This window comes from Rutidosis leptorrhynchoides, chromosome 4, assembly GCF_046630445.1.
Source record: "Rutidosis leptorrhynchoides isolate AG116_Rl617_1_P2 chromosome 4, CSIRO_AGI_Rlap_v1, whole genome shotgun sequence".
Taxonomy (NCBI): Eukaryota; Viridiplantae; Streptophyta; class Magnoliopsida; order Asterales; family Asteraceae; genus Rutidosis; species Rutidosis leptorrhynchoides.
The window spans coordinates 491769390-491785581 of record NC_092336.1 but is presented as its reverse complement, the minus strand read 5'-3'; the positions used below and the strand labels follow the sequence as shown (position 1 = coordinate 491785581).

General features: G+C 36.2%; 1 protein-coding gene across 1 annotated transcript; it reads left to right on the top strand.

The window, feature by feature from the left end:
- Positions 1 to 10259: 10259 nt before the first annotated feature.
- On the top strand, positions 10260 to 15755 carry LOC139842384 (protein FAR1-RELATED SEQUENCE 5-like). The gene is made up of 9 exons (XM_071832529.1): positions 10260 to 10353; positions 10936 to 11743; positions 11984 to 12242; positions 12354 to 12433; positions 12533 to 12748; positions 12844 to 12958; positions 13144 to 13173; positions 15240 to 15546; positions 15589 to 15755. Exons 1-9 carry the CDS (start codon positions 10260 to 10262, stop codon positions 15753 to 15755), a joined length of 2076 nt encoding a protein of 691 aa, XP_071688630.1.
- Positions 15756 to 16192: the final 437 nt, after the last annotated feature.

Here is a 16192-nt window from a genome sequence, read left to right as displayed (position 1 = left end):
TGATGGATGTAACACCCCGTTTTTCTAAACATGATGATCGGGGCGTCATTTGAAGTCCAAGAATGATTATTTAATAGTTTGGATGTAATTAGTTGACCACGTTGGACGTTGGGATGTTTTAAAAGTGAAATTGGAGAAAATCAGGTAAACTGTCGAGTTCGGGTGTGTTTTGTCGCGTTCTTGTCTGTCGTGATCTGTGACAAACATGACCAAAACGAGACAACTTCTGATGATGAGTTCTGACTACCTTATCGCGTTTCGGGTGAGTTTGTCGCGTCCTGGTGTCGCGAAACGTGACGAAGTGTCGCGATAATGACAATTTTAGTCATTTTAATGGAATCTTTTGAGGGTGTTTTGGTAAATTCACATATGGACGGGTTTTATATCCCAAATCAGTTCCAAAGCTTATCTTATCTCCATTTTCACATCCAAACACTCTCATCTTCAAAGTTTAGAGAGAGAGGGAGATTCTAGAGAGAGATTTGGAGTTTTGATGATGAAGAAGCTTGAATCGATCAAAGGTGCAAGTGATAAAGTTGTTCCTTTCGTTCTCGGCTACGTTTTGATTGTTATGGTAAATTCTAAATCCGAATTTCATTGTTTGATTTGAGATTTCATGTTAGGGTTTTGAGATTGTTATTTGTAAAACCCATTTAGGTGATGAAGGGGGTTTATGAAAACTTACTATTTTGATATTTTGCGGGTTTTGGGTTGGTTAATGATTTAAGCATGTTTAAGGTTTGTAAGTAGGGTATAATCACTAGTATTAGTGATTTTAGGAGTGTTGGAACTTGTAAGACCCATTTGAGAGTAAAATGGGTGAATTTGGGTTATGTTGAGATAAGGAAAACCCTAATAGCTATGACCTAGGGTTTGGCCATGTGAATTGAAGTTGTAAGTGTTAAATTGTGTTGATTAGTCACTAATACACTTGTAAATGATGGAAGAATTGTAAATGGGTCATGTTTGGCTAAAATGGTATGTATAAGTATTGAAATGGGTCAAATGAGTTAAGGTTGACCTAATTGGGTGAAATGGGTATGAAATACCCTAAGTTTGTGTTAATTGGTGTTAGTAGACTTACATCACTAGTTTTAGCAATTAAAGATGAGTCTTGGCCAATTATGGGCGGTTTTGAGTGTAAGTGAGTTATTTAATGCTTTTGGGTCATTAAATGCTTGAGAGTGAGTATTGTGGTTAATTCCACAAGTTGTGTATTGAATTTGTACTTATGTATTAGGTACCTTGCTCGAAGTATACGGAAGTGCTAAATCACCACCGACGTGATAAGGTGAGTGGAATAATTATGCATGTACGTATATAATGTATTTATTTGTGTAGTATGAATGTGGCATTATCGCGGTGTTCAAGACACCACATTCTACGTAACGAGAAGTATTGTCGCGGTGTTCAAGACAGTACTCATTTTTTGAGTGACATGTGGTATTGTCGCGGTGTTTAAGACACCACATTGTCCTGGGAGTGGATGCCGCGGTGTTCAAGACACCACTCATTGTTTGGATTGACATGTGGAATCGTTGCGGTGTTCAAGACGCCACATTGTCATGGGGGTGAGTTAGTCGCGGTGTTCAAGACATCATCCGGTGGATTAGTGATTACGCGGTGTTTAAGTAACACTAATGGATGTTATGAACTCTGATGGTCTTTTACGAGTACCGTTCCCATGTACGATTGGTTAACCATATGGTATTGTGTATGTGTTGTAGTGTAGCATATTACATTGTTTGAGTATATGCTATTGATTATGCTAGCTTGCGATATTGGAGGTTATTAGCTTGATACTTGAGATGGTTTGCTAATTATATTGCTAGCATGTATGCGGTATGTGAGTAAGTGTATGCAAGTAGGTACATTATATATGTATATGTATAATTATTGCATTCACTAAGCATTAAGCTTACCCCTCTCATTGTTTACCTTTTTCAGGTATTGTGTATGTGAAGTTAGCTAGTCGTTAGACTAGATGTGTAGGAGCGCTTGGGCTCGATGGGGTAGCTTTTGGAGTTTTGGGGGCGGATTTGGGGATTTGGTAGTCCCCGGGATTATGCTCTTGGTATCGGGTTGGGTTATTGTGTACTAACCCGTATTTCTTGTGTTCGAGTCATTATTACAAATGATTTTTTAAAGTGTAATTGGTGTACCAAGGGTCATGATAAATTGTTAAACGTATCATTACGATGTTATGTTTTGATTAAAACAGAGTTGAAAATGTATTGTATTAATGGGACCTAACTTATAAAAAAAAAATGTGCTCCGTTTTTGGTTAAACGGATTGGGGTTGTTTCAAGTGGTATCAGAGCATAGTCTAAGGAAATTAGGTGACCTTGGAATAGGTGCCTAGTCTTAGACTTTTTGACGGATGTGCGTTATTTGCGGGACTTGTAGGAATACAGGTCAGATTAAGAATTGTTAGTGCCTTAGAGTAGGTGACTAACTAGGACTTGTGCTTGTCCAATGTGAAATTATGTGGGGCCTTATTTCGTGAGAAAGTTTGTGCCTTAGATAGCTAGTGCCTAATGCAAGTAGGCAGACTTGAACGTTGTTTAGTGATAGTCACCTAGGTTGTAGGTTGACTTGTGTTGCGGTGTACTTGTGTATATTTATTATTATATTGTATATATATGTATATATATACAGGTATCTAATTGTGCGGTTTCCTAGGGACGAATCTATTGGAGAGATTCGAATAATTGACAGTTTTGAGTGATCAAGTTCGCGGTAAGGACTTTGGTCATTCGGGTACTAGGAGTTATCGCGTGTTATCTTGTGTGAATGTTGCATCAGTCCAGGTAAAGTACTTTGCGTGACCATGTGAAAATGGTAAGGTACGCATTTGTAATAGTGATTGATCACCATTATTACGAAAGTGTATCTTGACACCAAGCATGACATGACGAGTACCGAGCGGAGAAAACGTGACATGGTTGGGGTAGAATCGGGACTAGTTAGGAATCTTTTATTGGCTCCTAGGATATAGTGGTCTCGAGTGATGTGGTTATTGTCACATCGGGTTTTTATGTGAGTCGGGAAGTGTTACGGTGGTTTCGGGTAGCTAAGGTGAGTGATTAAACTCACGAATTTGGTGCGTGCTTAGTCACCCTAAGTAGTGGGTGCACTGCTGAGATTGTTATTGGTTTTAGTTACCCATCGTAACTACGATGACCGATTTATGTGTGCGTATGTGCGACGAGGACTTGAATTCCGTAATGGAATGCGACAAGTCTAATGATTGTAGTTTTGAGTTACACTCGGTATAGTGTGTGGTTAGATAATCGTGTTAGGATTCTTGTTGTGCATCACCTTGGAATTGGCGAATCGAGGAGTCTTCGGGTCGTTAAACTCATGGGAGTGGGACCCATATGACAATGGTCGCGTTAGTGTGTTGTGGATTATAGGGTAACATTCCTAACGGAATATCCCAATTAGATGTGGTTGTGGCGATGTGTAGAAGGATGTAAGACTTGGTGTTTCCAAGCATCTCCTTAGAGATGGATGAAAGGTTTTGTTAAGCTATGTTGTTTTGGCCTTGTGGAAATTGTGGGTAGCGTATGATCGCTAGGAACTTTTGAGAAGACAATAAACCGTAAGGTTTGTCAATTAGGTATGACTTCGGGTTATTATTGTAGTGAGATGGGTGACATCGGGTGTATGGAACCTAAAGATCGAGTTTCTAAAAATCGGTAGATTGTGATGGGAGTCTGCATGACACTGCGTCAGGTGCCCCTTTATACCTGCAAAGTGTGATGTTCAACTCCGGTGATAGTGTGATCAGTTTATGCTTAGGGTTCCCGTGAGATACCCTTGGGAGCAGCAGAGATTACAATAGTGATTGATGGGTGATAGTAATTCGACGGTTGCGAAAGTCGAAATTTAAGAGCATTGCAGTGAATACTTCTTATGAAGTAACGGATGAGCGAATCTTGTTGCTTTTAAGTGTTAGACGAGTAAAGATGATCGGTGAGCCGGTGACGGACTTAAGGGTCGGTTAGACTGAAGGTTATGATGAAGTGTTGATATTACAGTCGATGCAATTATTGTGTCAGGTTGGTCACTCTCCTCCATGAGAGTGAGAAATTGTTGATAAAGGTTCGTTGCGTGGAAGGTCGGGTGATCTCGACTGAGATGCACGACTGATTTATCGGAGTGACTTATGCTTAGGCATGGAGACGTATGTGGGACTTGGGTAAAGTTCGTTTTACGAACGATGAAGAGCTGAAACGGTGATTTGTGGTATGAAGGTGTGATGTCGTCGCATGTACGACATTCCCAATGAATGTGTATGTCGGCACTGAGAGCCTGGAGCGAATTCGTGGTGATTCGGAGTATATGACCAATGGTCAAAATGGTCATGTGTGTTTTGGAATAACAATTCCGCGGGATGTTATCATCTTGGCGGTGAAAGTGTGGAGCTGAATCCTAAGTGGGGGAGTTTTACTGCCGCCCGAGGAATCTCTGATGGTATTAGATCAAGTGAAGCGTAAGTCTCCTTGTGTAATGTGGTCGTGCAATATCAAGTGCGGTCTGAGACCAAGTGTGAAGTTTGAGATCACGGAAGTGAGAGAATGTAACTATTATTGCGGGTACTCTCGTGATATAAATTTGGGTTGGTGTGAAACTCGGATAGTACTGTCGAGTGAGTACGAGTTTGAGATGGTAGTGAATACTGTATTTTCCCTGTCGGGAAACGTGACCGTGAGAATTTTTAGTAGATTATTCCACTTTGTGGGTGGTTGTGAGGCGGGGAGCGCCGGTTCTGATTGTCTCACATCGAGACACGCGGATGTTGTTTGTTTGCAAGAGTGTGTTCCCTAGTGATGTGACCCGTTGGTTTCATGGAAATGTCAAGGCCATCCTTAATGGACGGTCTAGGTAGGAGGATTCACCCGACGTTGGTGAATATTTTGTGGATCGTGTGGCAAATTGCGAATTTGTTGTGATGATAATTCGCTGTTGACGGGATTCAAGTATATGAATAGTCTCCATGCTGGTACTAGGAAGCCTTCTTGTGTGGTTGTGTTGTAGGGTTTGGAGGAAAAACCTTGTGTCCTTAGTGTGATTATGTGGTGATACCGAAATTCCTTCGTTGAAGGAATGACCCGGTGGTGGAGACGAGGAAGTGGGTTCTTGATTAGGAGGACATTCGTGGTTGACCGGTCGAGTGATGTGTTTATGAACCAATGAAGTACGGAGTTTAATGAGGTATAAATCCTTCTCGGTTTGGAGTAATGCAAGACTTGGTTCACGGCGTAGTGGATCTAGTATATCGCGTTAGGCGATATAGTTATGGATGTAGCTTGTTGCGAGATTTAGTCGAGAGAACTTGAAGGGTTAATGGAGTTTTCAGTATTTTGACGTTGAGTGCAAGAGATACCGCTGGTTGCGGTAATGCAAGTTTGTGATTATTAGCATTGTACTTGGTATGGGTACGCTAAGGAGTTGATATCTCGGTACGAGATTGGTTGAGTTTTTCCAATGTGTGGAATTGAGCAAGTGTTAGTGCTCGGAATTGTGGATTTTGATAAATCGCAGGTGACGATTTAGTTGTTGAAGGTGACTCTTTGAAAGGAATTACTTAGAGGAGTTAGGAGAATACAAGGTGAATCTGTGTATTCTAGGTGATCGTTATAGACTTTGGATGTTGTGTGTTGTACGTCTCGAAATGCGTGCAAATGTGTATTTAGTTAATGGATTAATCTTCGGGTTAATGAGTAATGTGGTAGAAGTCGGATCGAAACGTTTGTTCGATGACCATAGAGTGTGGCTCCGATCGGTTAAGTGACTAGGATCACGAGGACGTGATCGAATTTAAGTGGGGGAGAGTTGTAACACCCCGTTTTTCTAAACATGACGCTCGGGGCGTCATTTGAAGTCCAAGAATGATTATTTAATAGTTTGGATGTAATTAATTGACCACGTTGGACGTTGGGATGTTTTAAAAGTGAAATTGGAGAAAATCAGGTAAACTGTCGAGTTCGGGTGTGTTTTGTCGCGTTCTGGTCTGTCGTGATCCGTGACAAACATGACCGAAACGAGACAACTTCTGATGATGAGTTCTGACCACCTTATCGCGTTTCGGGTGAGTTTGTCGCGTCCTGGTGTCGCGAAACGAGTGTCGCGAAACGTGACAAATGTCGCTATAATGACAATTTTAGTCATTTTAATGGAATCTTTTGAGGGTGTTTTCGTAAATTCACATATGGACGGGTTTTATACCCCAAATCAGTTCCAAAGCTTATCTTATCTCCATTTTCACATCCAAACACTCTCATCTTCAAAGTTTAGAGAGAGAGGGAGATTCTAGAGAGAGATTTGGAGTTTTGATGATGAAGAAGCTTGAATCGATCAAAGGTGCAAGTGATAAAGTTGTTCCTTTCGTTCTCGGCTACGTTTTGATTGTTATGGTAAATTCTAAATCCGAATTTCATTGTTTGATTTGAGATTTCATGTTAGGGTTTTGAGATTGTTATTTGTAAAACCCATTTAGGTGATGAAGGGGGTTTATGGAAACTCACTATTTTGATATTTTGTGGGTTTTGGGTTGGTTAATGATTTAAGCATGTTTAAGGTTTGTAAGTAGGGTATAATCACTAGTATTAGTGATTTTAGGAGTGTTGGAACTTGTAAGACCCATTTGGGAGTAAAATGGGTGAATTTGGGTTATGTTGAGATAAGGAAAACCCTAATAGCTATGACCTAGGGTTTGGCCATGTGAATTGAAGTTGTAAGTGTTAAATTGTGTTGATTAGTCACTAATACACTTGTAAATGATGGAAGAATTGTAAATGGGTCATGTTTGGCTAAAATGGTATGTATAAGTGTTGAAATGGGTCAAATGAGTTAAGGTTGACCTAATTGGGTGAAATGGGTATGAAATACCCTAAGTTTGTGTTAATTGGTGTTAGTAGACTTACATCACTAGTTTTAGCAATTAAAGATGAGTCTTGGCCATTTATGGGCGGTTTTGGGTGTAAGTGAGTTATTTAATGCTTTTGGGTCATTAAATGCTTGAGAGTGAGTATTGTGGTTAATTCCACAAGTTGTGTATTGAATTTGTACTTATGTATTAGGTACCTTGCTCGAAGCATACGGAAGTGCTAAATCACCACCGACGTGATAAGGTGAGTGGAATAATTATGCGTGTACGTATATAATGTATTTATTTGTGTAGTATGAATGTGGCATTGTCGCGGTGTTCAAGACACCACATTCTACGTAACGAGTAGTATTGTCGCAGTGTTCAAGACAGTACTCATTTTTTGAGTGACATGTGGTATTGTCGCGGTGTTTAAGACACCACATTGTCCTGGGAGTGGATGTCGCGGTGTTCAAGACACCACTCATTGTTTGGATTGACATGTGGAATCGTCGCAGTGTTCAAGACGCCACATTGTCATGGGGGTGAGTTAGTCGCGGTGTTCAAGACATCACCCGGGGGATTAGTGATTACGCGGTGTTTAAGTAACACTAATGGATGTTATGAACTCCGACGGTCTTTTACGAGTATCGTTCCCATGTACGATTGGTTAACCATATGGTATTGTGTATGTGTTGTAGTGTAGCATATTATATTGTTTGAGTATATGCTATTGATTATGCTAGCTTGCAATATTGGAGGTTATTAGCTTGATACTTGAGATGGTTTGCTAATTATATTGCTAGCATGTATGCGGTATGAGAGTAAGTGTATGCAAGTAGGTACATTATATATGTATATGTATAATTATTGCATTCACTAAGCGTTAAGCTTACCCCTCTCGTTGTTTACCTTTTTCAGGTATTGTGTATGTGAAGTTAGCTAGTCGTTAGACTAGATGTGTAGGAGCGCTTGGGCTCGATGGGGTAGCTTTTGGAGTTTTGGACGCGGATTTGGGGATTTGGTAGTCCCCGGGATTATGCTCTTGGTATCGGGTTGGGTTATTGTGTACTAACCCGTATTTCTTGTGTTTGGGTCATTATTACAAATGATTTTGTAAAGTGTAATTGGTGTACCAAGGGTCATGATAAATTGTTAAACGTATCATTACGATGTTATCTTTTTATTAAAACAAAGTTGAAAATGTATTGTATTAATGGGACCTAACTTATAAAAAAAAAATGTGCTCCGTTTTTGGTTAAACGGATTGGGGTTGTTTCAATGGAAATGAATGTTTATGTTAAACTAATGAACTCACCAACCTTTTGGTTGACACTTGAAAGCATGTTTATTCTCAGGTATGAAAGAAATCTTCCCCTGTGCATTTACTCATTTTAGAGATATTACTTGGAGTAATTCATGACATATTTCAAAAGACGTTGCATTCGAGTCGTTGAGTTCATCAAGATTATTATTAGGTTAATTATAGTTGGATATATTATGAAATGGTATGCATGCCGTCAAGCTTCGATGTAATGAAAGTTTGTCTTTTAAAAACGAATGCAATGTTTGTAAAATGTATCATATAGAGGTCAAGTACATCTCGATGTAACCAAATGTAATGTATTCGTCCAGATGGATTAGGATGGGGCATTTCAGTACCGATGGCACGGAGGCCACCCAACCCCTCGCCCAGCTACTTCTGCTTCGATTTGGTCCGTTTTCAGCATATTTGAGGACGGGATTTTCTCCATTTTCGACCGTAAAGCTTTTTTCTTTTTATTTTATTTTTATTTTTGTGGAGCTTGAAAGCCATGAAAATGGCTGTGAATGTATTAATTTAGCAAGAAGAAGATATGGAAGAAGATGAAATATGAGTGGATGTGAGTGTGAGTGCTAATTTTAGTATGGGAAAATTATTTGAAAATGCATTAAACTTTCACTATATTCCTATTGTATGCATCCAACTTTCAGATATTCTATTGTATGCATTTAACTTTCAAATCTCTACTATTGTATGCATTTAACCTATTATAACAGGTAAACTTCAGATCACCTACTAAATAAAATTATATCATTGGTCTCTAATGTTTGTCAAATGTTATATGCTAGTCATTTATGTTTTCACCCTCCTTTTTTTCATTTCCCCTCTTCATCTTCAACAAGCCTCAAATCCAAATCAAACCCTCCAAATTAATTCAATCATCATCATCAAATTCGTACGTCGTTATCATCCTACATCGACATCACCATAGAGAAATCCACCTATCTTCACTCTGGTTTCTTCTCTTGTTACCCATGACTTGTTCTCAAAACACACATCAAACTAAAACCCACTTTAAATTAATACATATTTCGTTACCTCATATCTGAAAATATGGGAATGAAATCGACCCAGATATTACTGACTACCTCTAGTTCCGGCAACCTCTGATTTGTCTCCTGCAACCGCCAGCTACTCGCCTGCCACATGCGTCGGAGGTCAAGAACACCATCACGGCATCACTCAATATGGCTTTCGATATTCTGGCCAAAGATCTGTAATTACGAGATCTGAAGACACCTATAGGTTCGAGATTTGGAATCCGTCTTGTTCTTATGATCTGAATCGTACAAGTTTTAATGAATTGATAAAATGGTTGTATAAATGTTCGTAGATCTGCAGGTTTTAAGAGTTGTAATCAGAAGAAAACAAGTAAAAGGTTGAGAACCAAGGAACACATCTCAGCCTTTGGATCTTTTTTGATCAATGCACCAGATTAAACCACCAATTTGTACTGGAAGGGTATTTTCATCTTTTGCCAATTACACCCTTACATACTTGACAAAACCTCGAAGGCTATCGATCAAATCCCTCAAAACCCTAACAGGCTCCTGGCGATCGGCGATTAACATTTCTCCGGCGACCGATCGGTCATCTTCAACCTCGTTAACACCGTTATAGCTCCGATTTATGATCATACGATTCTAACGGATTTAACGTTGATTAGTATAAGCAGTCGATCACTCAAAAATTGCAGGATATACGAATTCTTCTCAAAATCAATTGATATTCACCTTCAATTTAAGCAAAATGGAACCAGAAATCGATATCAGTAACGAAGAACAAATCAAAATCCAGAATGCTGAAGGTATGTGTATTGTTTCTTCTTTAATCACATGTGATTAAATTTGGATGAAACAGTATTTACTTTGAATTTGAGTAATTTCTTTGTCAATCACATGTAAATTCCAGTTAAAGTGATAATCATAAATAGAATGAAGACAGAAACTGAACTGTTGTAAATTTCAAGTTAGTCAATCACATGTGATTGAGTTTAATGATATGTATTTTGTTGCATGATTGTTTCACTGCTGCGAATCAAATTGTCCAATCAATTAATCAATGGAAGAAGAATACGAAGCAATGGAGCCAGAAAACGAACCAATTGAAGTAGAATACGAGATTAGTGATGAAGAAATTATAGATAACGCTACAGGTATGTTTTTTTTCGTATTGGATCACATGTGATTGGGTATTATGATGATACATTACTGTGATTTAATACCTGTGATTATACTGTGATTGTATATATTTAATCACATGTGATTATCTTTATTTAATCACATGTGATTTTGTTTTATGTTAATACCTGTGATTATACATATGATGAAATAAAACATATTGTAAATTTTTTTGTATTGGATCACATGTGATTGGGTATTATGATGATACATTACTGTGATTTAATACCTGTGATTATACTGTGATTGTATTTATTCAATCGCATGTGATTATGTTTATTTAATCACATGTGATTTTGTTTTATGATAATACTATATGTGATATGTATATCTGTGTCTCTTATCATGCACTTGTTTCTTGTTAAAAATCACTTGTGATTGTTTTAGTCATTTGTCATATGAATGAGTGAATAACAGTTAAATCACATGTGATTGTCTTTATTAGATATGAATGAGTGAAAGTAACATATTAGTCACTGATCATGTGTTAGTTGTTTAAGTTATATTTAGTGAACATTTAAATCACATGTGATTGTCTATTTTTTTTTTTTGGACAGGTATAGATACACCAATAGTACGTACAACACGTAAAAAAGAAACACCAGGTGGTTCATTGTATTATGCACCAATCGTTGATGAGAGTTTACTACCAATTGTTGGAAAAAATTATGAAACACTTGAAGAGTGTGAAAAAATGTATAGGTTATACGCGTTTCATGCATGTTTTGACATACGAAAGTCAACTCAAAAGACTACAAAATCTGGGTTGGTGAAGCAGAAATATTACTTGTGCAATAGAGGTGGTGTGCCAATGCAAGTGAACTTTGACACATTGCAAAGTAGTAAAAAGCCAATTAGGAAAAGCAACATGGAATGCACCGGATGTAGGGCTAGGGTTAAATTTGATTGGGTGTATGGAACTAATACGTTTATACTGTCCGACTTTCAAGAACACCATAATCATGAGTTGCTACCCCAAGAGTACCGACATTTAAGTAAAACAGAAAGACAGATGAAGTATGCAGAGCAGTTGTTTGTATACCATTCGTCAGTGTCAAATATTGGTCCAACAAAAGCATACGAAGTTTATAGCAATATGAAAGGGTCTGAGAAAAATGTGCATGGGACTGTAACTGATTTCAGAAACTGGAGACGAGATTTGAATGTTTTTATCAATGCAAGTGGTTCTCAAATGCTCGTTAACAAAATGGAAGAACGGAAGAAATATGTTCCTGGTTTTTCATTTGAGTACAAGCTTGAAAAAAGTCAACTACATTCAATTTTCTGGGCCGATGAAGTTGCAAAATGCAACTACAAGGAGTTTAGTGACATAATCTCATTTGATGCAACGTATAGAATGAATAGGTATGTTTTCTGGCTCACTAGACTCTCTAATCACATGTGATTGACATGTTTTCTGGCTCACCAGGGTTTGTAATTACTTGTGATTGTCATGTTTTCTGCATCATTAAAGTTTACAATCACTTGTGATTGACATGTTTTCTTGGCTCATTATAGTTTCTGATCACATGTGATTGACATGTTATTTGGCTCATTACAATTTCTAATCACATGTGATTGACATGTTAATTGGATTAATGACAGGTACAACATGAAATTTGTACCATTTACTGGCATAGATAACCACCATAGGTGTGTCACTGTTGCTGCGGGATTGATCAGGGATGAAACAGCCGAGAGTTACACATGGCTTCTTACATGTTTCATGAAGACATTCGGGAAAGAGCCAAACATGATAGTGACAGATCAGGACAAATCAATGGCGATAGCGATAAAAGCAGTTTTTAAGACGGCAAAACATAGACTATGCATGTGGCACATTATGCGAAAGGTGCCATCAAAGGTATGAATATTGTTATCAAACAACAAATGTATTTAATCACATGTGATTGAAATGTTTAATGATACATGATTTGCTTAATATGAATGATTAAAAAATGATATGTAATTACAGATTCAAGAAGCAATTCCTACTATTGAAGATGAATTAGAAAAAGACTTCAAGAATAGACTTAATAAGCTTGTTTGGAATATGTATATCGAACCAAATGTTTTTGAAGAAAGATAGGAAAAGTTGATGCACGATTTCTCATTGAAAAATGATAGTTGGTTCAAACATATGTTTGATATTAGATCAACTTGGATACCAGCATATTTTATCGACACTGAAATGTTTGGTTTGATGCGAACTACTTCAAGATCTGAGAGTGAGAAAGCTTTTTTTTCAAACTTTACAAGATCTGCAGCAAATCTGTTAACTTTTATGGACGGCTTTGAATCTGCAATGTTAAAACAGAGGTCAAAGCAAGAATCTTTGGATGCACAGACAATCAAGAAAAATCCAAAATTGTTAACTCAGCTGAAAATTGAAAAGCATGCATTAAAGGTTACACACATGCTATTTTTGCAATCGTTCAAAAAGAGATTTATGAAGCATTGTATAGCTGTTTATTGGATAAAATGGACAATGAGGAAGAAACGGAAATCTATGTTGTTAAAGAGGAAAAAGAGAAGACAAAAGAGGGTTCGAATGAAGAAAAACAGTTCTTCCATTACAAGGTAAATTTTATTTACATCTATGTTTATGTTTATAATCACATAAAAATGTAGCCACTTATATCAGAACCTGAGAAAAACATTTACATGTCTGTTTATATATGTAATCACCTATGATTGGCCAATCCAATCAAAATCTTTTTATCAATCACATGTGATTGATAATATAAATTTTTTTTTTTTTGAAGGTACTTCATAACAGCAAAGAAGGATCAATGGTATGTACATGTAGACACTATCTACGATATGGTCTTCTGTGTAGACACTTGATGTCAAAGCTAAGGGGTATAAAATACTATTAAATTTTAGCAGGAAATACTATTAAATACGATACAATTTTACACAAGATATTTATTTATTTAGAGAATGGATATACTTAAACCTTGCTACAACACTTATAGGCAGTGTACCTAATCGTACAATAGTGTAGTTTTTAGTAAGTCCGGTTCGTTCCACAGGGAATCTTTTTAAACAAAGCTTAACGCTATATTAGTTTACTTTTATAAAAATACAAATATATATAAGTAATATTATTATTATAAAGGGGGGTTTTTACCGTTTAATGACCGGTTTGTCGATTTTAAAACTTTAGTCGCAGTTAAAACCAAATGTAAAATAATAAATATAAATACAAGACTTAAATTAAAGCGTAAAGTAAATAACAATAATGAAATTGCGAATAATAAAAGTGCGATAAAATAAACTTGCGATAATTAAAAAGTACGATAATTAAAAGTGCAATTAAATACAATAACAATAAAAATGCGATAATTAGAAGTGCAATTAAATATAAAATAAAGGAAATTAAATATGAAATAAAAGAATTATGCTTATTTAAACTTCCGTAATCATGATGTTTGACGTGTTGATTTTAGTTTTATGCCCATGGGTTAATTGTTCTTTGTCCTGGATTATTTAATATGTCCATACGGATTTGTCCATAATAGTCCATCAGTCATAAATATAAAGAGCGAAAGCCTTCGTCAAATTATTCTTATTCCGGAAGTCAAATATTCCAACTAATTGGGGATTCGAATTGTAACAAGGTTTTAATACTTTGTTTAATGAATACACCAGGTTATCGACTGCGTGTAAACCAAGGTTTTACTACTTTGTTAACAATTACACCAATTACCCTTGAATGTAATTCACCCCTGTTTCAACAAGTCTATTAACTATTAATCCAGTTCCGTATCCGGTAAAATGAATAATTATTGGTATTTATAGATATCCCGCCCACCGTACCCAGTAAAGCGTATGTGGTTATATATAAATACGTCGAATTATAAGTTTGTATATTAAATTAACAAGGTATTGTTTAATTAATATAAAACCCATTAATAACCCATAGTCTAATTTCCACAAGTGTCGTTCTTTTATTCAAACCCCAATTATGGTACAAAGCCCAATTACCCAATTTTAGTAATTAGCCCAACATCATGATTACTTCGGATTAAATAAGCATAATAATAACTTAGCTACGAGACATTAAATTAAAAAGGTTGAACATAACTTACAATGATTAAAAATAGCGTAGCGTTACACGGACAGAATTTCGACTTACACCCTTACAACATTCGCTAACATACCCTTATTATTAGAATTAAAATTAAAATTAAAATTAAAATTATAATATATATATATATATATAATACGTTTATGAGAGAAGAAGAAAAAGGATGGATATATTGTCATTTTTTGCGATCAGAATTCGTTTGCTTTTATAGGGATTTTGAAACTTTGGGGCTCCGCGACTCGCGGCATTTTTTGCCTTCAAACTCCGCGAGTCGCGGAGTTTGTAAATACAGCTCACCAGCTTTTGGAGTCTTTCTTGCCGACGATTTATTTATTAATATAATATATATATAATTAATATAATTAATTATATATTATATTATATTTATATACATAGTTAACTTGTAATTTTTAGTCCGTTGCGTCGAGCGTTGAGAGTTGACTCTGGTCCCGGTTCCGGATTTTCGAACGTCCTTGCGTACAATTTTATATTTTATACTTTGCGTTTTGAATCTTGTACTCTTGTAATTTCGAGACGTTTCTTATCAATAATTGGAACCTCTTTGATTGTCTTTTGTACTTTTGAGCTTTTTGGTCGTTTGTGTCTTCAATTCGTCGAATCTGTATTTTGTCTTCACCTTTTATTATTTAAACGAATATCACTTTTAAATAGAACAATTGCAACTAAAAGCTTGTCTTTCTTGAGGAATAATGCTATGAAATATATGTTCGTTTTTAGCATTATCAACACTGTTTTTGGGTTTTAAAGAACAAGAACATAGAAGAAATCCCTGAAAAATACATAATGAGACGTTGGAGAAGGGACATAATATCACCCGAGTTAAGATCAAGGAGAAATAGATATGGCAATGAAAACATAGTTGTACAAGATTCTGTTAATGAAATTACCTCAGTTGTTTATGATTGTGTGGAACTTGTAGGCAGTGATGAAAATATGTTAAAAGTGATTCTTGAAAAACTTAAATTGTTGAAGAAAGAAGTTGAAGCTCAAGTGCCAAAACCGTCAAAGAAGAAAGATGATATAATTGGAAACATGATTGGAGTTTCAAAGCCTAGTACAATATAAATACAAAACCCACCTATTGGGAATTACAAAGGATGTGCAAATGATAAGCGTCTAATGAGCGGAAAAGAGAAAGCAATAAAGGAAAGCAAAAAGAGAAAGTTTACTTGTGGTAAATGTGGACGTGACGATCATAATCAGAGGACCTGTGACAAAAAAAAAAAAAAAGCAAAAGAACAAGCAGAAACTTCAGAAATCTGAAGTTACTATTGAATTATTTAACAATTTTTTTTATTTTTTTATTCTCTTTCTTACAATTGTGAAATTCTGATGTTCCTATGAAATGCTTGAATTACATTTTTTATGTTTTTATTTTCATACAATTTTGAGGTGTTTCAATCATATGTGATTAGATAAGCCAATGAAGAATCACAAGTGATTAGTAGATAATGAATAAGTGATTAAAAACACAAGTGATTGGTGATTAACATTGAAAAACATAAATGATTGCCAAATACAGAATCACAAGTGATTGGTGATTAATAATGCAGAATCACAAGTGATTGGTAGATAATGAATAAGTGATTCTTCATAAATAATTGCCAAATACAGAATCACAAGTGATTGGTAACGAAGAATCACAAGTGATTAACAATGCAGAATCACAAGTGAATTAAAAACACAAGTGATTGGTAGTG